This window comes from Cherax quadricarinatus, chromosome 45 (assembly GCF_038502225.1).
Source record: "Cherax quadricarinatus isolate ZL_2023a chromosome 45, ASM3850222v1, whole genome shotgun sequence".
Classification (NCBI taxonomy): domain Eukaryota; kingdom Metazoa; phylum Arthropoda; class Malacostraca; order Decapoda; family Parastacidae; genus Cherax; species Cherax quadricarinatus.
In genome coordinates, this window is record NC_091336.1 from 17176692 (window position 1) to 17198935 (window position 22244).

The window sequence follows — 22244 nt, forward strand, 5'->3', positions numbered from 1 at the left end:
AGTGTGATGGAGGTGGTGGAGGTTGTTGGTGTTGGAGAGGTGGAGGTGCGGCCACAACTAGCCTCTCTCACGCTAGTAATATCCTCACAGAAAGCAACCATTGAAGAATGCAGAGCTTCCGTGGAGAAGCGGCGGCCATATGTTTACCAGACGGTCAGTCAGAATCAGTTACAAATTACATTATTATTATTATAATCAAGGGGGAAGCGCTAAACCCGGAGGATTATACAGCGCCTGGGGGGGGATGTGGAAGGCATTCAGGCTTAATTCGGGGAACTGGAGCACAGATCCAATTCCCTAAATCAAGAGCCCCTCACCAACATCAAGGAACCTTCCTTGAGGGGTTACAAATTACAACTTTGTCAACATGATACATGGTTTACACAGAAGTGGGCGACACTTGAGTGCATGTTGAAAGTCCCAAGTTGTGTCGAGTATTTCGGGCATGCTAAACCTCTGGACTTTATATTATTCTGTACGACCCATACGAGTTTACCATTTCCCCATATTTATGTTAGTTATTAAAATATTATTTTCAATTATTACCTTTTTAGATCATTTCATTATTAATTTTACAAAGTTTTAATTAATACGAAAGCGCTTGGAATTTCTCTATTCTTTCACAGTGGCTGTTTTGCATATTCTGTGTGTGTGTATATATATATATATATATATATATATATATATATATATATATATATATATATATATATATATATATATATATATATATATATATATATTTTATTCTATGTGAACATTTATTAATAAACAAAATACATTTACAGAAAAAAACATATACATGAATACAATGGCACAATGTATCAAAGATCATGAATTTCCTCCAGCTCCTCCGAGGCTGGACGTGAGCCAAGTATGCAGCAAGCATTTCCCCTCTGGATGGCGATGCTGAGGCGCTGGAACATGAAAGTGGCTGCCCTTGGGTCCCTGGCGGTGTCGATGAGTCTGGAACCCAATTCTTTAAGGAAACGTGTGGCATTTTTTCCCCATGATCCCATGGTCTCTGATCCCACTGGGACAAATTGATACTGTTGGCTAATGTCCCTGTACTTGCTGATCTTGTACTCCTCCCTGTGGTCAGCAGCTCCTCCCTGTCGCCCCACACTGTGATGGATATAGGTGTCAGCCAGTGTGGACACACAGGTATAGTCCCATGCTAAGAGCCTGCCATTCTTCCAAGGATAGATGGTGATCCCGTTCAGGTCCCCTACCACAATTACTCTCTCACTTGGTTCAAAGGCTCCTATACATTCACTTAACATCTCCCAAAATCTCTCTCTCTGCTCTGCATTCCTCTCTTCTCCAGGTGCATACACGCTTATTATGACCCACTTCTCGCATCCAACCTTTACTTTAATCCACATAATTCTTGAATTTACACATTCATATTCTCTTTTCTCCTTCCATAACTGATCATTTAACATTACTGCTACCCCTTCCTTTGCTCTAACTCTCTCAGATACTCCAGATTTAATCCCATTTGTTTCCCCCCACTGAAACTCTCCTACCCCCTTCAGCTTTGTTTCGCTTAGGGCCAGGACATCCAACTTCTTTTCATTCATAACATCAGCAATCGTCTGTTTCTTGTCATCCGCACTACATCCACGCACATTTAAGCATCCCAGTTTTATAAAGTTTTTCTTCTTCTCTTTTTTAGTAAGTGTCTACAGGAGAAGGGGTTACTAGCCCATTGCTCCCGGCATTTTAGTCGCCTCATACGACACGCATGGCTTACGGAGGAAAGATTCTTTTCCACTTCCCCATGGACAATAGAAGAAATAAAGAAGAACAAGAGCTATTTAGAAAAAGGAGAAAAACCTAGATGTATGTATATATATATGCATGTGCGTGTCTGTGAAGTGTGACCAAAGTGTAAGTAGGAGTAGCAAGATATCCCTGTTATCTAGCGTGTTTATGAGACAGAAAAAGAAACCAGCAATCCTACCATCATGCAAAACAGTTACAGGTTTCTGTTTCACAGTCATCTGGCAGGACGGTAGTACTTCCCTGGGTGGTTGCTGTCTACCAACCAACTACTATATAAATATATATATATATATATATATATATATATATATACATATATATATATATATATATATATATATATATATATATATATATATGTATATATGTATATATGTATATAAATGACATGCCCATGCACTCTGCCCCAGGGCCAGACTCATGGAACTCTGTGTTCACCAAGAACTGCAAGAAGCCCCTATCACGAGCCTTTTCCATTCCATGGAGAGGGAGCATGGACACGGGCGTCGTCCCACAGTTACTAAAAACAACAGACATAGCCCCACTCCACAAAGGGGGCAGTAAAGCAACAGCAAAGAACTACAGACCAATAGCACTAACATCCCATATCATAAAAATCTTTGAAAGGGTCCTAAGAAGCAAGATCACCATGCATCTAGAAACCCATCAGTTACACAACCCAGGGCAACATGGGTTTAGAACAGGTCGCTCCTGTCTGTCTCAACTATTGGACCACTACGACAAGGTCCTAAATGCACTAGAAGACAAAAAGAATGCAGATGTAATATATACAGACTTTGCAAAAGCCTTCGACAAGTGTGACCATGGCGTAATAGCGCACAAAATGCGTGCTAAAGGAATAACAGGAAAAGTCGGTCGATGGATCTATAATTTCCTCACTAACAGAACACAGAGAGTAGTCGTCAACAGAGTAAAGTCCGAGGCAGCTACGGTGAAAAGCTCTGTTCCACAAGGCACAGTACTCGCTCACATCTTGTTCCTCATCCTTATATCCGACATAGACAAGGATGTCAGCCACAGCACCGTGTCTTCCTTTGCAGATGACACCCGAATCTGCATGACAGTGTCTTCCATTGCAGACACTGCAAAGCTCCAGGCAGACATCAACCAAATCTTTCAGTGGGCTGCAGAAAACAATATGAAGTTCAACGATGAGAAATTTCAATTACTCAGATATGGTAAACATGAGGAAATTAAATCTTCATCAGAGTACAAAACAAATTCTGGCCACAAAATAGAGCGAAACACCAACGTCAAAGACCTGGGAGTGATCATGTCGGAGAATCTCACCTTCAAGGACCATAACATTGTATCAATCGCATCTGCTAGAAAAATGACAGGATGGATAATGAGAACCTTCAAAACTAGGGAGGCCAAACCCATGATGACACTCTTCAGGTCACTTGTTCTATCTAGGCTGGAATATTGCTGCACACTAACAGCACCTTTCAAGGCAGGTGAAATTGCCGACCTAGAAAATGTACAGAGAACTTTCACGGCGCGCATAACGGAGATAAAACACCTCAATTACTGGGAGCGCTTGAGGTTCCTAAACCTGTATTCCCTGGAACGCAGGAGGGAGAGATACATGATTATATACACCTGGAAAATCCTAGAGGGACTAGTACCGAACTTGCACACGAAAATCACTCATTACGAAAGCAAAAGACTTGGCAGACGATGCACCATCCCCCCAATGAAAAGCAGGGGTGTCACTAGCACGTTAAGAGACCATACAATAAGTGTCAGGGGCCCGAGACTGTTCAACTGCCTCCCAGCACACATAAGGGGGATTACCAACAGACCCCTGGCAGTCTTCAAGCTGGCACTGGACAAGCACCTAAAGTCAGTTCCGGATCAGCCGGGCTGTGGCTCGTATGTTGGTTTGCGTGCAGCCAGCAGCAACAGCCTGGTTGATCAGGCTCTGATCCACCAGGAGGCCTGGTATCAGACCGGGCCGCGGGGGCGTTGACCCCCGGAACTCTCTCCAGGTAAACTCCAGGTATGTGTATATATATATATATATATATATATATATATATATATATATATATATATATATATATATATATATATGTATATGTATGTGTATATATATATATATGTAGATGTATATATGTGTATATATATATATATATTATATATATGTATATGTATGTATATATATATATATATAGATATATATATATATATATGTAGATGTATATATATATATATATATATATATATATATATATATATATATATATATCTAATATATATATATATATCTAATATATATATATATATCTAATATATATATATATATATATATATATATATATATATATATATATATATATATATATATATATATATATATATATATATATATATATATATATATATACATAACGTCGTGGCGAATAGGCAGAACTTGCGATCTTGGCTTAAATAGCATCTTGCCATATAGGACAAGTGAAAATTTGTGTATGCAATAATTTCGCCAAAATCATTCTGAACATAACGAAAAAAATATGTTTGATTGTGTTTGTTTAGTATGTACTAAATTATTGTAAAGGTATTTAAAATATATTTAGTTGGGTTAGGCTAAAATAAATTGCTCGTGTTATAATAAGGTTAGGTAAGTTTTCTAAGATACTTTTGGTGCAAAATTAAAAATTTTTACATGAACATTAATGAAAAAAATATATCTTTAAACTTAAAAAAGAAAATTTCAGAAAGGACTTAATTTTAAATGAGTTCTTGGTAATTGACCAGTTTTACATATTCAGCACGACATATATATATATATATATATATATATATATATATATATATATATATATATATATATATATATATATATATATATATATATATATATATATACACACACACACCTTCCATCTGAGTTACGACTGAGTTCGGTTCCAAGAAACCGGTCGTAAGTCAAAATGGTCGTAAGTCGAACTTTACTACTGAATATTAACAAAACATTTTTGTAATGACTATTTCATTATTTTATGTTGGTATTTCATGTTTTACTTTACTTCTTATGCTGTTAGTATTGTATTTTATACTGTAAGGTTTAGGATAAACACTGTGTACAACAAAAATAGTTGTTTATTTCCCAGAAATTTGGTATAAAAAACACGGTCGTAAGTCGAGTGGTCGTAAGTCGAGCAGGTCATAAGTCGGATGGTAGGTATATATATATATATATATATATATATATATATATACACGTATATAGTCCATAAACTCAAGACAAGTTGTAATAAATGACTGCTTATTCATTGATATGTTAAGAAGGAAAGGTAAGGAAGTTCCAATTCTTTAGGTCAAGAACCCTTTACTGGCATCAGAGCATCTCCCTTGAGAGCCCACTATGTAAAGGTGAACCAAAATTGGGTGAATCACAACCCCAAGGAATCAGGGACTCCAATGTATATAAGTCACTTTGACCTTTTTTGTGTTGTCCTGGGTAATCTACACATATGCAACTATATGCAATTTATGTAACTGTATTTATGTGTACCTGTACCTAAATAAACTTACATACCCAACCATAATTTGGCTCTTCTTAATTTTATTGTATATACAATATACTTAGGCAAATAAATTTATATTCATCATACAGTATAATTATTACCACCACCACAGCATACTTGCATATTAAATGTAAAACTGCTTTGTTATTTACACACAAATTTATTAATGTAATAACTGAGTCATTGATTCCAGCTACACAATAATAAAGCCATAGATGAAGAGGTGACTGAGACAGAGGTGGTGAAGGTTGGTGAGGCTGGAGGACTGGTGCTAATTGTCATTGTGACTGCTACCCTGCCTGCTGATGCTGCCAGACATGCTGCCAATACTCTTGTTGAGAAACTGGCTAACAATGTTACACTAAAAAAGGTACATTATATCTAAGTACAAACCTCCAGACATGAGCCATTTTTTTTTTTTACTTAAAGCTTACATGTCCAGGTACACCCATTGAGAAGATGTCAACATGCTGTGATAATATGGAAAACGATGATGAAGTTCTGTATAATGAGAATACTGAAGACCTGATACATTACCAAAAATATTATAGAGTATCAACAATTTGAAATGCAGTTTTATAATTATATCTCATTAAGATGTAATTAATGTTCTTGTGTAAGCTTTATATGTAACTTGGTTGTAATGTTTGTTAACAAGATGTTACACTAATGTTTAATATACACAGGATGTTAAATAATTGCATGATGCATTGATGATAAAAGTTTCTGAATGTGCATAGAATGTCCAGGTTTGTGTGACTGATATACACTAGATGATACTCAAATATCCAGTGTATACACATTAAGTAATTGTCTAGTAGATATATACAGTAGATCGTCATTTAACACGGTAGTTACGTTCCTGAAAATAGCGTGTTAGGTAAAAACTGTGTTAGATGAACTGAAGAACTTGTGGGAAAAATAGGGTTATGTTCCTGGGTGCCCCAAAAAAGCCAAACACCTTTTTTAGGCCTCCACATCTTACAAAAATAAAAGAGAATATGGAATTGTGGTTCATTGTTGCAATGTATTATGTTTTTACTGGTTAAGACTACAAATGTAACATAAATAATAGTATTTCTTACCTTAAATTGTGGGTGCTGGTGTTTGTGGATGATTGTGAAGAGAGTGGAGAATTATGCTGTGGCCCTACTGGGCTGAGGTGGATGGTAGAGGTTCTGGTACTGGAGTGTAACTTTAAGTCATTCAGTCAAGTCAGTAAGTCAAATCAAGTCAGTCAGTCAAGTCATTCAGTCAAGTCATTCAGTCAAGTCAGTAAGTCATTCAAGTCAAGTCATTCAGTCAAGTCATTCAGTCAAGTCATTCAGCAAGTCAGTCAAGTCAGTATGTCAGTCACACAAACTCATGTTTACCTCTTTTTATGTGTACAAAGTAACACTTCATTACCATTTTCTCTTGTCTAATATCTTTGTTTCCTTCATTAATTCTAAGACTTAAATGCTTATACCTTTTCTTGCCACTTTCAGCAACACTGGTATGCCTACTGGGTGTCATGATTGCTTGGCAGATACAAGATATAGTAATTAAAAGATCAAAACACAATTCACAAACACAGCTAGCTTGTAGCAGAGAAAGACTGGACTGGACACTCATGAAATATGAATGCTGGGATGGTGGGGGTGGTGTCGGGGGGTGGCAGAGGATGGCAGGAGGTCTCCCTTGCTGATCCACAACAAGGCGGCCGCTTGAGGAATAGGGAATTTTTTTTCCCTTCCCGCAAACTGAACCGTGTTAAATTAATTTTACGATGTGTTACATAAAATTGTGCTGCAATTCTTAAGTCGTGCTATACCCAAATCGTGCCAAATAAACGCGTGCTAAATGATGGTCTACTGTAACATAAAAGCAGTTTACAGTACACACAACCGGTCAAATATTACATAAACCGTAGATATACAGTTGACGAGTGCACTCATATTACACAGTTTTTCGGTGCATATGTATCACAGCACTGTATACACATACGTATTACACTTTTCCAATGTACATGTTAACCAATTGTAAAATAGTATACAAAATATGTCATGTAACAAAAAACGTGATATCTAATAATGATAGAGATCTCCAGTGAATACTAGAAAGGACTGCCCTTCTAGCATCCAGCCTGTTACTTTGGCCAGAGAGCTCTGTTACAAAGATAGGCCATATAATTCACTCTGAGGAGGATATCAATGAACTCCAGGACGATTTGGACAAATTAATGTCTTGGTCTGAAAAATGGCAGATGAAGTTCAATGTGGTTAAGTGTAAGCTACTTGCCCTTGGTAATGAAAATAACCCTCGAAGCTATAATCTAGGTGAAGTAGAGCTTGATCATACAGAATGTGAAAAAGACTTGGGAGTCATGGTAAGCAGAAATCTAAAGCAGTGCCTTAGTGTGCGCAACAAGGCCAACAGATTACTTGGATTTATCTCAAGAAGTATAAGTAACAGAAGTCCAAAAGTTATTTTACAGCTCTATACATCACTAGTGAGGCCTCATTTAGATTATGCTGCTCAGTTTTGGTCCCCTTACTACAGGATAGATATACTCAGAGAACATACAGAGAAGAATGACTAAAATGATTTACTGTGTAAGGAACCTCCCGTATGAAGATAGACTTTAAGCCTTAAATCTCCACTCTCTGGAGAGGCGTAGAATGAGGGGAGATATCATTGAAGTGTATAAGTGGATGACAGGCATAAACAAGGGAGGTATTAATAAAGTACTGAGGGTGTCGAACCAGGTAAGAACCAGAAATAATGGATATAAGTTGGATAAATTTAGATTTAGAAAGGACATAGGTAAGTACTGGTTTTCTAACAGAGTTGTAGATGCGTGGAACAGTCTTCCCAGTGGGGTGATAGAGGCTAGGACCTTGGGTAGCTTTAAGAAGAGACTGGACAAATATATGAGTGGGAGGGACTGGGTTTGATTGGTGTCATGGGGTACGGGAGTTATTTCTTGGGTAGCTTTAGGTAGAGGTCGTTTTGATAAGGACCTGCCTCGTATGGGCCAGTAGGCCTTCTGCAGTGTTCCTACATTCTTATGTTCTTATGTCTCTTTAAAACTTCCCTAAAATGGGCCAAGACTTTGTCACTGTACATGTTGCCAACATGGCTTGCAACAACCTTGTCAGGGTGATGTTTTTCCATAAAGCTTTCCATCTTACCCCACATAGCAAAAATCTCTTTAATTTCTGAAGAAGGCACCATCATCCATCTCTCTTCCTCCTCCTCTGCAGCAAGATTCTGAGCTGCGATCTGTTGCTGTTCCTGCTGAAGCTCTTGCAGCTCCTCAGTGGTGAGCTCTTAGTTGTCGTCTTCCACCAATTCTTCCACACCCTCCAAACTCACATCCAACCCCATGGAACTCCCCAGTGCCACAATTGATTTTATAACAGACATAGGCTCATCAGGGTCAGTCCCAAACCCTTCAAAATCCCTCTTGTCGACACAATCTGGCCACAATTTTCTCCAGGCAGAGTTCAAAGTCCTGGTAGTCACTCCCTCCTCCATTGCATAACCTATAAGGGTTATGCAATGGAGGATGCTGAAGTGTTCTCTCCAAAATTCCCTTAGGGTCAAGTGAGTGTCTGTGGTCACAGTCAAGCACCTGTGAAACATTGCTTTTGTGTAGAGTTTTTTAAAGTTTGCAATGACCTGCTGGTCCATGGGCTGGAGGAGAGGAGTGGTATTCGGGGGCAAGAACTTTACTGTGATGAACCCAAACTCCTCGAAAATTAGGTCATCCAAGTTTGGAGGATGAGCAGATGCATTGTCCATTACTAGCAGGCACTTGAGATCCAATTTCTTTTCCAGGAGGTAATTCTTCATACTAGGGCCAAACACTTCATTGAACCATTCGACGAAAATTTCCCTCGTGACCCATGCCTTACTATTAGATTTCCAAAACACACACAATTTACTCTTCATAACATTGTTTTTCCTGAACACTCTGGGATTTTCAGAATGGTACACTAGTAATGGCTTCACTTTGAAATCCCCACTAGCATTAGCACAGAACATTAGTGTCAGCCTGTCTTTCATAGGCTTGTGTCCTGGCATTGCCTTTTCCTCCTGTGTAATGAAGGTCCTCTTTGTCATTTTCTTCCAAAAGAGGCCTGTTTTGTCACAATTGAACACTTGTTCAGGTTTCAGTCCTTCAGCCTCTATGTACTCATGGAATTCATGCACATGTTTTTCAGCCGCCTTGTGGTCTGAACTGGCAGCCTCACCATGCCTTACCACACTGTGTATGCCAGTACGGTTCTTAAATCTCTCAAACCAACCTTTGCTGGCCTTAAATTCACTCACATCACCACTATTTTCAGGCAATTTCTTTACCAGATCGTTGTGCAACTGCCTAGCCTTTTCACAAATAATCGAAGTCATAAGAGTATCTCCTGCTAATTGTTTCTCATTTATCCACACCAATAATAACTTCTCAACCTCTTCCAGTACTGGTGATCTAATTTTTGTCAGCATAGTTACCCCCTTTGCAACAACAGCATCCTTGATTTCCTTTTTCTTGGCCACTGGAACATATGGTTGTGTAGGGTTTCTTATACATCCTGGCCAGTTTGGCCACACTTGTACCACTTTCATATTGTTCAATGATGTTTTTCTTAAATTCAGTCATATTTCTCACCTTCTTTACCACAAGCTTGGCACTAGGAGCTTTCTTTGGAGCCATGGTAGCTTATTTAGTACTTGCAAGCACTAAAATAAATGGAATATTATGAAATATTTCGCTGGAGCACGTGAGGAGACCTTCGCTCACTGGTAAACAATGCCAGACTGGCTGCCGCCCCGGCTCACGCCGTGGGTACGCGTCTCGGATGAACTACGACTCGCGAGTCAACCTATGAAAAACGAGCCCATGTTTATACGAAAATACCCCTATGATTTCCGAAATCTATGATTGCCGAGAACTACGAAAAGCAAGGGACCACTGTATAACTAAGTCAAATAATATAAAACAATATACGTACTGTATTTACGATTTAGCTAATATCGCAGATATAAGGAATATAACATTATATGAACAGGTAATATACATTATATACATTGTGACCCATTCAGGGGTCACAGTATGTCATTATATATACAGTGGACCCCCGGTTAACGAACTTTTTTCATTCCAGTAGTATGTTCAGGTGCCAGTACTGACCGAATTTTTTCCCATAAGGAATATTGTGAAGTAGATTAGTCCGTTTCAGACCCCCAAACATACACGTACAAACGCACTTCCATAAATACACTTACATAATTGGTCGCATTTGGAGGTGATCGTTAAGTGGGGGTCCACTGTATATATATACAGTAAGGCCCCGCTTTACGGCGTTTCACCTTACGGTGTTCAGCTAATACGGCGATGTCAAATTATGACCAAAATTTGCTATACGGCAAGTGGTCTTTTAAATACGGCGTCCCCACCCAGTTTGTTTACATTTTCCGTGACTACATCTATTATGTCAGGAAACTTTCCAAAATTTCAAGTGTTTAAAGTTACTGCATATTTTATATGTACTCTGATAATTATACTTATGTGTACCTGTACTTAACCATTAAACGGTCCAAACGTATATATACGTTCACTCGCGTAGCGCCCCAAATTTTTTGAGGAAAAAAAAAATCTTTTCTTTTAAAAGGAAAAAAGAGCATATGGTACCAAGGCATCCTCAATTATTTTAATATGGTGCACAGTGAGTGCGCACACCCATTCTCTCATGTCTAGGTGACTCAGGCTTATTGTGGCAATGTTGAATGAATGACAAAGAAAACGTATATATACGTTTGGGGCTCTACGCGCATGAACGTATATATATACCTTTTGGACCGTTTAAGGGTTAAATATACTTACACACTGTGCTGGTGTGCAGGTGCACATTAAAATCGCTAAGTCTCTCTCTACTCATGACGCCAATACTACGTAATAATAATCACTCTTGGGCACACTAAATGTCTTATTTTACATCAATATAGGCATTTTCATTAATCCATCTATGATATTTTCCTCAAAATTATATATGAAACCCATTACATAGCATACAAACATGATACATACACTCAGAATAAAAATTTATGTAAATATGAGATTTGTTTACAAAGCAGCTGTGTAGGTAGTGTTGGAAGAATTACATTTTCTCTAGTCAAACACTGGGGGGGTAACTGTAGAAAAATATTCTTTTCGTATGCCTTTACTTTATGTATAGCAATTCACGACCCTTGTGGGTTTAGTGCTTTTTATAATAAATAATAATAATTATTATTATTATTATTATTAATATTATTATTATTAATAATAATAATAATAATAATAATAATAATAATAATAATAATAATATTATTATTATTATTATTATTATTATTATTAATATTATTACTATTATTAATATTATTATCTTCATTCACTCTAAAAATGGTGTGTTGCTGTTTGCTTATTCTGAACTAACTTGTACAACTTGTACACAATGTAAGAGTATTTGTATTGTGAGGTAATTATTATTAAAATAAAAAAATATTGAGGTAAATGTTTTACAAACTCTTACAAATGGATGTGAATGAACTAAGAGTAGACACATATTAATACGCATTTCGCCTGACCAAGTGATCGTCCACTACCTGTTCAGTTTGTGTTCTTACATTGTCTCAACTCTGTATCTCGTTCTCTCTCTCGTTTACTCTTTCGTTAACTAGTTGGCTCTCATTGACGATGGCATCTAAAGTTAGCTGTAATAAAAAGAGAAGTTGTAAGCCTCTTGCTTTAAGTGCCAAGTTAGAGGATGATGGTGTGCCATTTTGATTTTATTCAATAAACACCCTGCCACTCACCTCTCACACATTAATATTAATATTTTAAGGTAAGTAATAAGTGTACTCTGTGTGTATCTTACCTTTTATTGTGTTTTTAATGCCTATTTCTATTGCTAACTTAATATAAGTTAGTGTAAACTTGTTGTCTGGCATTTATTGCATATTTTATATGACTGATAATAATACTGTACTTGTGGAGCCAGGTGGAGGGACAACATTACATTTTCTCTGTTCAGCCATCAGAGAAAACGTGTATGAATCTGCGTTTGGCCCAGCCACTCCCCCATTCCGCTTTTGTTTACAATTTTCGGCATGAATTATGCATTACTTCTACCTTCGTTTATGATGGCATCTAAAGGTAGTTGTTAGAAATTATTAAATTCAGTGAACAAGGCATGTTGATGTTAATAATATGGCTCTGGGCCACAGTGTAGGTAGCCAGTAGGTGTAGCCTAGGCTACACCTACCGGCTACCTACACTGACTTTATATAAATAAATACTACTCACCTCTCTTCCTATATTAAAACTACACATATTTTAAGGTAAATAATGAGTGTACTGTATGTGCATTTTCTCTCTCTGGGATGTTTTAAATATTGTATATTAAGTATGAGACAGGGAGCCAGTGCTACCTACACCTGGGCTACCTGCACCTGACTTCCTACAAATAAGTACTACTCACCTCTCTCCCTACATTAAGATTACAAATACTTTAAGATAAGTAATGAATTTACTGTGACTGTATTTTACTTTGTGTGTTTTTAATGCCTGTTCTATTACTAACTTAATATAATTTAGTGTAAACTTGTTGTCTGGCATTTATATGCACAAGGCACAGTACTCGCTCCCATCTTGTTCCTCATCCTCATGTCTGACATAGACAAGGATGTCAGCCACAGCACCGTGTCTTCCTTTGCAGATGACACCCAAATCTGCATGACAGTGTCTTCCATTGCAGACACTGCAAGGCTCCAGGCAGACATCAACCAAATCTTTGTGGGCTGCAGAAAACAATATGAAGTTCAACGATGAGAAATTTCAATTACTCAGATATGGTAAACACGAGGAAATTAAATCTTCATCAGAGTACAAAACAAATTCTGGCCACAAAATAGAGCGAAACACCAACGTCCAAGACCTGGGAGTGATCATGTCGGAGGATCTCACCTTCAAGGACCATAACATTGTATCAATCGCATCTGCTAGAAAAATGACAGGATGGATAATGAGAACCTTCAAAACTAGGGTTGCCAAGCCCATGATGACACTCTTCAGGTCACTTGTTTTATCTAGGCTGGAATATTGCTGCACACTAACAGCACCTTTCAAGGCAGGTGAAATTGCTGACCTAGAAAATGTACAGAGAACCTTCATGGTGCGCCTAACGGAGATAAAACACCTAAATTACTGGGAGCGCTTGAAGTTCCTGAACCTGTATTCCCTGGAACGCAGGCGGGAGAGATACATGATTATATACACCTGGAAAATCCTAGAGGGACTAGTACCGAACTTGCACACGAAAATCACTCACTACGAAAGCAAAAGACTTGGCAGACGATGCAACATCCCCCAATGAAAAGCAGGGGTGTCACTAGCACGTTGAGACCATACAATAAGTGTCAGGGGCCCGAGACTGTTCATCTGCCTCCCAGCATACATAAGGGGGATTACCAACAGACCCCTGGCAGTCTTCAAGCTGGCACTGGACAAGCACCTAGAGTCAGTTCCTGACCAGCCGGGCTGTGGCTCATACATTGGTTTGCGTGCAGCCAACAGTAACAGCCTGGTTGATCAGGTTCTGATCCATCAGGAGGCCTGGTCACAGACCGTTCCACGGGGGCGTTGACCCCCGGAACTCTCTCCAGGTAAACTCCAGGTAATTTATAAATGGAAAAAAATGGAGTTCTGCCTTCCGGCGACAGCCTGGAACCTAACACGCCGCATAAGTGGGGCCCTACTGTATATTGCACAATTGTTCTGTGTATTAGGGTGTAATACTGCATATACTATCCAGTGTACTACACATTGCACATTTGTGTACACATTATGGTACACTGGTTGCTGTTGTTCATAAGAGATCTAAACATTTATAATTGGAGTGCTTCACAAATTTACTAATTCAGATTCTGTACTTTGATCATGGACTATTGTAAATAAAAAATATTTCAGATCTCAATACATTCATTTCCATATCTTTCAAAAACTTCTTTGTTTGCCTCTAACTTTCACATTTCCTATACAGTATTAATTCTTACCCTTCAAGAAGCTCTTTCTTTCACATGAATGTGTATGGGTCTTGCAGTTAGTGTATAGACACTCCTGGGCATCACTATCAGAGGCACGGGTACAAGCTGGGAGGAGAGCAGCAGAGGAGGCAAGGCAGCGGGCAGCAGACATGGCAGCAGCAGTAGGTGGCATGCTAGGACCATGTCTCGCTGTGAAAGAGGATGCTTGTACACATGTTGCCATTACTGAAGGTGAGTCACTGTGCTGGCTTTCTGAGGACTCTGGTTTCCAAAGAGTTAAGTTAAAATATTTCCCTATTATGGATGCTCAAGTTCACCAGCATCTGCTGGTGGACTTGAGCTTGATTTTCTACCCCAATTAATAAATTAAGGATTACCACATAGTGTTCTTTAATGTTGCCGAAGAGGAAACAAATGGACTTAAGAGCTTCACATAGAGTACTAAATATGATCACATATACAATACATGTATATGTGATACTACAGAACTTCTTATCTCATTTGAGTTATCTTAACAGATCTCAGTTAAAATGTCAGTTGTATCCTTTCTTCCAGACAGGGCAGAGTCATGGGTGATCGACACAGCTCTCAAGCGGCAGGAGTTACATGCCCATATACCTACTATCATCCAGAGTACCATAAAGGCCAGCTTCTCTCTCTTGTCTTACGGTGTACCCAAGACAAAAAAAGCATAAAAATGTTTTCTAAAGATTTTATAATATGCGGCAAAATATTAGATAACAAATAGTATATAGGAGTATCAGAATAGTGATAACTAGAGCATAATTTCTCTAAGATTACCATCCATCCTATCATTTTACCTGCAACACTGAAACCTGTAGCTTCACATTTTCAGTTGTATAACTTTCAGTAGCTTTCATTACAGAGAAATCATTAGCCATCATCATTGTTCTATCATATAATATTTACCTGAACAATAGCAGTAACAAATTAGTACCATTCTTGTTTCTCTAAAGTCACTGTTTAATTTTGCTGTAACCTTTTTCATTGCTAATATTATATGCTCCTTAACCCTTTGAGGGTCGACAGGCCCTCTCAGAAACTCGTTCTCAGGGTCGGCCAAATTTAAAAAAAAAAAATAATTTTTTCTTATGAAAAGATAGAGAATCTTTTCCCGATCATAATGACACCAAAATTATGTGATTTGATGGAAAACTTACGGAATTATGCTCTCGCGAAGTTAGCGGTCACTGCGATGTTTACGCATCGGCGATTTTGCCCAATTTGAGCCCCATTTTCGGCCAATTCCTCTGTACTAGTTGACAAAAAACATGAATATTTCGCTAGAACTACATTTTTTCTATTGAATGAGTGCAAGAAACCACCCATTTACCATTTTCAACTATCCAATACAGTGGTCAGAATTTAGCAATTTTGCCAATTTCACACAAATTTCAAAAAATGCCAATTTCCGAATAGGGTCCAGAACAAACAAGAAATACATTCCTGGCACTAAAATGACATTTCTTCTGTTCATTAGTCACGTCTCAAGGCCCCTCTTACATTCTTTTGCTTTCCACTTTGAATTTTTATTCTCACGAAAAATAGAAGATTTACTGTTATGCAGACTACTGCATTAGTGTAAAAAATTATATAAATCATATTGGCGCACTTGCAAAAGAATGTTAGACTCACCAGTTGACGTGTATTGGACGCTTGGCATGATTTGTTTACTTTTGAACTTTGGTAAAAATCGAACATTTCTCCTACTTTGAGCTCAATTTCAAGGTACTTTTCTTTGTAAAACCAGTGAAAATTATCTCAATTTCTGTGATATGCATTCAATTCTATAAAATGAGACCAAGAAAACTAGAATACAACAATAAATACCATGCGAAAATACAGAGCAAAGTCGCTGTTTTATGCCAAAAAACGGTGAAAGTTTTTTTTTCTCATTATGCACTGTGTGCTGCAGGATTTTTTTTATACTGTGCACACTGACCACATAGACCCATTCTTTCATATGGAGGCCTACCAGCCTTTTCCCGTGAGATTAGACGGCGCTAGAATTTATGCGTACTAGTACGTCAAAAACCCCTGCGCGTAAGACGTACTAGTACGTCCGAAACCCTCAAAGGGTTAAATTCCATTTATGTATTTACTACAGTAGGGCCCCACTTATACAGCAGGTTAGGTTCCAGGCTACTGCTGGAAAGCAGACATCACCAGAAAGCAGAACGCCATTTTTTTGCACTTATAAATGCATATAAATGCCAGATAACAAATTTACACTAACATATACAGTGGACCCTCTGTTTTCGTTAACCTCTGATTTCGTGATTTTCGGTTATCACCGATCACCGACTTTTTTTTTGTTAATTCTCTTTGGTTTCGTTGGTCATACAGAACACGTCCGAGTGCCTGCGCACACATAAAGCCTCCCACACACCATCCTGAGTTGGTGTGGCATTGTTTCTCGGCGAGTGAACATTACCATGCGAGGTCATACAAAACATTTCATAATAATACATAATTTTTTGCACTTGTTTATTGTGTATGACTGCTAAATAAGCCACCATAAGTTAGACAGTCCTAAATGAAGCACTGACTTTCTTGGGTTATCCTGGGTGGCTAACCCTCTGGGGTTAAAAATCTGAACAAAATCTTATCTTACCATGGGCCCAAAGAAAGCTTCTAGTGCCAGCCCTTTGGTAAAGAAGGTGAGAAACACGATAGAATTCAAGAAAGAACTCTTAGAAAAACATGAAAGTGGCATACGTGTGGTGGACCTCGCCAGGATGTAAGGAAAGCCTGCATTAATGATCAGTTCCTTTGTGGTAAAGAAACAAGAAATAAAGGAAGCTGATGTTGAAAAAGGGTAAATGTGCTAACGAAACAGAGATCATGGGCAATCGAAGATGTGGAGAAATTGTTGGTATGGCTCAACCAAAAACAATTAGTGGGAGATAGTGTTATGCAGTCGATAATTTACAAAAAGGTAAGGCAGTTGCATGGGGATCTCATAAAGAAAATGCCTGGAACGAGTACTGCTGCTAGTGAATTTAAGGCCAGCAAAGGCTAGTTCAAAAATTTCAAGAAGCGTAGTGGCATACACAGTGTTGTAAGGCATGGTGAGGCTGCAAGTTCAGACAAATGTGTGGCTCAAAAATTTGTGCATAAATTCAAAGAGTACATAGAGGCTGAAGGAGTCGTCCCCCAACAAGTGTTCAGTTGTGACGAAACAGGCCTCTTTTGGAAGAAAATGCCGAAGAGGACCTACATCACGCAGGAGGAAAAGGCACTGCCAGGACACAAGCCTATGAAAGACAGGCTAACTCTCTTGTTCTGTGGTAATGCTAATGGGGTTTCAAAGTGAAGCCTTTACTGGTGTATCACTGAAAATCCCAGTGTGTTTAAGAAAAACAATTTTGTCAAGACTTAATTGTGTGTGATGGGTCATGAGGCATATTTTCCTTGATTGGTTCAATGAAGTGTTTGGCCCAAGTGTGAAGAAATACCTCCTGGATAATCAGTTGCCACTCAAGTGCCTCCTGGTAATGGACAATGCTCCTGCTCATCCTCCAGACTTGGATGACCAATTGTTGGAGGAGTTTAGTTTCATCACAGTGAAATTCTTGCCCCCTAATACCACTCCTCTCAACCAGCCCATGGACCAGCAGACCATTTCTGACTTAAAAAACTCTACACCAAAGCAGTGTTTCAAAGGTGCTTTGACATGACCTCAGACACTGAATTGACCCCAAGAGAGTTCTGGAGGGATCACTTCAATATCCTCAGTTGCATAACCCTTATTGATGAGGCTTGGCAGGGCGTGACTTTCAGGACGATAAACTCTGCTTGGAGAAAATTGTGGCCAGAAAGTGTCCAAGACAAAGATTTTGAAGGGTTTGGGGCTGACCCTGATGACCCTTTACCTGTTGTGGAATCTATTGTGATATTGGGAAGTTCCATGGGGTTGGATGTGAGCTGGCTAGGATGTGGAAGAGTTGGTGGAGAACCACAGTGAAGAGCTAACCACTGAAGAGCTGCAAGACCTTCATCTGGAGCAGCAACAAACCACAGCTAAGGAAATTGCTTCAGAGGAGGAGGAAGAGAGAGGGAAGTAGGTGCCTTCTTCAGTGATTAAGGACATTTGTGCAAAGTGGAGTGAGGTGCAAATGTTTGTGGAGAACATCACCCTAAGAAAGCGTCCAATACACGTCAACTGGCGAGTCTAATATTCTTTCATAAGTGCGTTGATATTATTTATACCATTTCTACACTAATGCAGTAGACTGAATGACAGTAAATCTTCTATTTTTTGTGAGAATAAAAATTCAAAGTGGAAAGCAAAAGAAATGTAACAGAGGCCTGGGGACATGACTAATGAACAGAGGAAATGTTATTTTAGTGCCAGGAATGTCTGTCTTGTTTATTTTGGACCCTATTTGGAAATTAGCATCTTTTGAAATTTGTGTGAAATTGGCAAAATTGCCAATTTCTGACCACTATATTGGATAGCTGAAATTGGTAAATGGGTGGTTTCTTGTACTCATTCAATAGAAAAAAAATTGGGCTCAAAGTGGGGAAAATCGTTGATGCGTAAACGTCAAGACCGCTAACTTCACAAGAGCATAATTCCATAAGTTTTATATCAAATTTCTTACTTTTGGTGTATTATGATAAGTTAATGTTAAGCCTGCCCATAATGCTCTGCATACAAGGGGCTTTGGCATGTTGCACTTTAATAACTGTATTCCCTTGTACTTCTCTGTATCATGTTCAAATTAATAAATAAATAAATAAAAGATTCTCTATCATTTCATAAGAATTTTTTTTTTTTTTCCAAAAAATTTCCAACCCTGAGAACAAGTTTAGGAGAGGGCCTGCTGACCCTGAAAGGGTTAATAACATAGAAACATGATATATACTCTAGAATAAATATACATATGTCATAATGTATGTGAGGATAAGTGATGGAAGTGTTGTTGGGTTTATAATGGCCAATGAGAGAAGCCGTACAGGCTTCTGCCACCACCACTATCCACAAACAATATATGAACGTAATTTATAAATAAGAAATATTTACATTTTAATTTATAAATAAGTAAGTTTATTCAGGTATACACTAATACAGTTACATACATAGATTATTATACTTAGCAGCATGTGTGTAAAGTACCTAGGATAACCCAGAAAAGTCAGAGTGATTTACGTATTTCCATTGGGGTCCTTTTATATTTACACTTTTATATTTACACTTACCTTGGAGGAGATGTTAGTTTAATTAGTTTGATGGAGGAGATGCTGGCAGGGGTTTAGAGTGGTGGAAGGTACGTAGCAGGCCGGCGTATGTTCAGCAGCCCGATACACATACAACAACATTGGAGAGTTACTTTTGTGTCGTTTTTCTATTGCTTACTTACTTGCTACACTATTAATTCTACACTTTATCTCTGGCTGGCGCTATAGCCTTTATCGATACCTGCTGTTGTAGTATCGTACATATCGTAGAATCAATGAATCACTGCAGAAGGCACATTCACCCCTCTCTCTTCCTCCTCCACTTTGGTACTTTGCTACGAGTTTTTTCTTGAATTTTATTGTGTTTCCTTCTTTATCATAGGGCTGGCACTAGAAACTTTCTTTGGGCCCATGGTGGCTTATTTAGCAGTTACAAGCACTAAAAACAATGGAATAATACAAAATATATCACATGTACGCGTGGAATCGTCCTCCCTGGCTTGTAAACAATGGCACACTACCTTGTACGTACATGGGCTAAGGCCATGAGGACATGTTTGGGATGAATGTCCTTAACTGAATTTTTCATCGTTGGCTGAGCCAATATTTTTAGGCAAAAACACGATAAAATCGGTATCCGATTTTATCGCTATCAGATGGCATCGTTACCTAAGGGACCACTGTAATCATAAAGAAGCACTAAACCCACAAGGGTCGTGAATAGCTATAGATAGAGTGAAGGCATACAAAAGTAATAAATTTCTAGTTAAGTCACTGGTGTTTGACTAGAGAAAACGTAATTCTTCCGACCCTCACACCAAGAGTAATAGTAAACAGAGTAAAGTCCCAGGCAGCCATGGCAAAAAGCTCTGTTCCACAGGGCACAGTGTTCTCTCCCATTCTATTCCTCATCCTCATTTCTGACATAGACAGAGATGTAAGTCATGGCTCCATGTCTTCCTTTGCTGATGACACCCGAATTACCATGGCAGTGACCTCCATCGAAGACACCGCGAGACTCCAAGCGGACATCAACCAAATCTTCAAATGGGCCACTCACAACAATATAAAGTTCAACAAGGAGAAATTTCAACTACTCAGATATGGGAAACTTGAGGAAATTAAAAATGTATCAGGGTATACGACAAATTCTAACATACAATAGAGCAGAAAAGCAATGTGAAAGACCTGGGAGTGATAATGTCAGAGGACCTCACCTTCAAAGACCACAACAGTGTATCTACCTCATCTGCTAGGAAAATGGTAGGATGGATAATGAGAACCTTCAAAACTAGGGATGCCAAGCCCACGATGATTCTCTTCAAATCGCTTGTGCTCTCTAGGCTGAAATACTGCTGTACACTAACGGCCCCCTTCAAGGTTGGCAACATTGCGGACCTGGATACTATCTTCGGCTAGTATTTTTACTGCTGAATTGTATGCCATTCTTGCAGCACTTATCCGTATTGCATCTATGCCTGTGTCATCATTTGTGGTTGTCTCAGACTTCCTTAGTGCTTTACAGGCTATACAGAAATTTGATACACCTCACCCCTTAGTCCTCCGTATCCAACTTTGGCTATGCCGCATCTTTACCAAGCATAAAGATATTTTTTTTGTTGGGTCCCTGGTCATGTTGACATACAGGGCAATGAACAGGCAGACACTGCTGCGCGGTCAGCAGTACATGACCTACCAGTTTCATATAGAGGTATTACATTTACGGACTATTTTGCTGCAATAGCTACCCACCTTCACACCCGTTGGCAACAACGTTGGTCTACTATGCTCGGTAACAAACTTCAATCTATTAAACCGAGTATAGGTTACTGGCCGTCTTCTTGTCACCAGTGTCGAGGTTGGGAGACTACTCTCTCCCGTCTTCGCATTGGCCATACTCATCTTACTCATGGATATCTCATGGAGAGGCGCCCTGCTCCTCTCTGTGAGAATTGTCAGGTTCCATTATCAGTCAGCCACATTCTGTTAGACTGCCCACTTTATCAACGAGCACGCAGAATTTACCTCCGTTGTCCTCTTCGCTCCGCTGCTCTCTCTTTACCTTCCCTTCTCACTGATGGACCCACCTTTCATCCGGACTCTCTCATTGACTTTTTGACAACTGACTTACTTCACAAACTCTGATACCTTCAGCCCTTTCTACCTCAATCTCTTGCTACCCTCTACCCCCGCACTATCCCCTGCCCCGCTGTTTTCTGTAACCTACTGATCATCCCTCCCCCCTTCTGCCACCCAATACCCTCGCTTCCTTCCCTACCCTGCAGCGCTGTATAGGCCTTGTGGCTTAGCGCTTCTTTTTGATTATAATAATAATAATGCGGACCTGGAGAGTGTACAAAGAACTTTCATGGTACATATATAAGCACGATAAGGCACCTAAATTACTGGGAACGGTTGAAGGTCCTTGATCTGTATTCCCTGGAACGCAGGCGAGAGAGATACACGATAATATACACTTGGAAGGTTCTGGAGGGATTGGTACCAAACCTGCACACGAAAATCACTCCCTATGAAAGCAAAAGACTTGGCAGGAGATGCAGCATTCCCCCAATGAAAAGCAGGGGCGCAACGAGTACACTGAGAGACAACACAATAAGTATCCGGGGTCAA

General features: G+C 38.9%; 1 protein-coding gene across 1 annotated transcript; it reads left to right on the forward strand.

The window, feature by feature from the left end:
- On the forward strand, window positions 1-21373 carry LOC128694867 (interleukin-1 receptor-associated kinase 1-binding protein 1 homolog). The gene is made up of 4 exons (XM_053785212.2): window positions 1-153; window positions 5536-5712; window positions 14465-14639; window positions 14964-21373. The coding sequence occupies exons 1-4, from the start codon at window positions 7-9 to the stop codon at window positions 15101-15103; spliced, it is 639 nt and encodes a 212-aa protein (XP_053641187.1). The 5' UTR covers window positions 1-6; the 3' UTR covers window positions 15104-21373.
- The last annotated feature ends 871 nt before the right edge of the window (window positions 21374-22244 follow it).

What these genes read in the sequence shown, in the direction of transcription:
- LOC128694867 (XM_053785212.2), top strand. Translation starts at nt 7, where the DNA reads ATGGAGGTGGTGGAGGTTGTTGGTGTTGGAGAGGTGGAGGTGCGGCCA. An exon ending in GGCCATATGTTTACCAGACG is followed by an intron (nt 154 to 5,535) that starts GTCAGTCAGAAT and finishes CATTGATTCCAG; the next exon opens with CTACACAATAATAAAGCCAT. An exon ending in ACAATGTTACACTAAAAAAG is followed by an intron (nt 5,713 to 14,464) that starts GTACATTATATC and finishes TGGGTCTTGCAG; the next exon opens with TTAGTGTATAGACACTCCTG.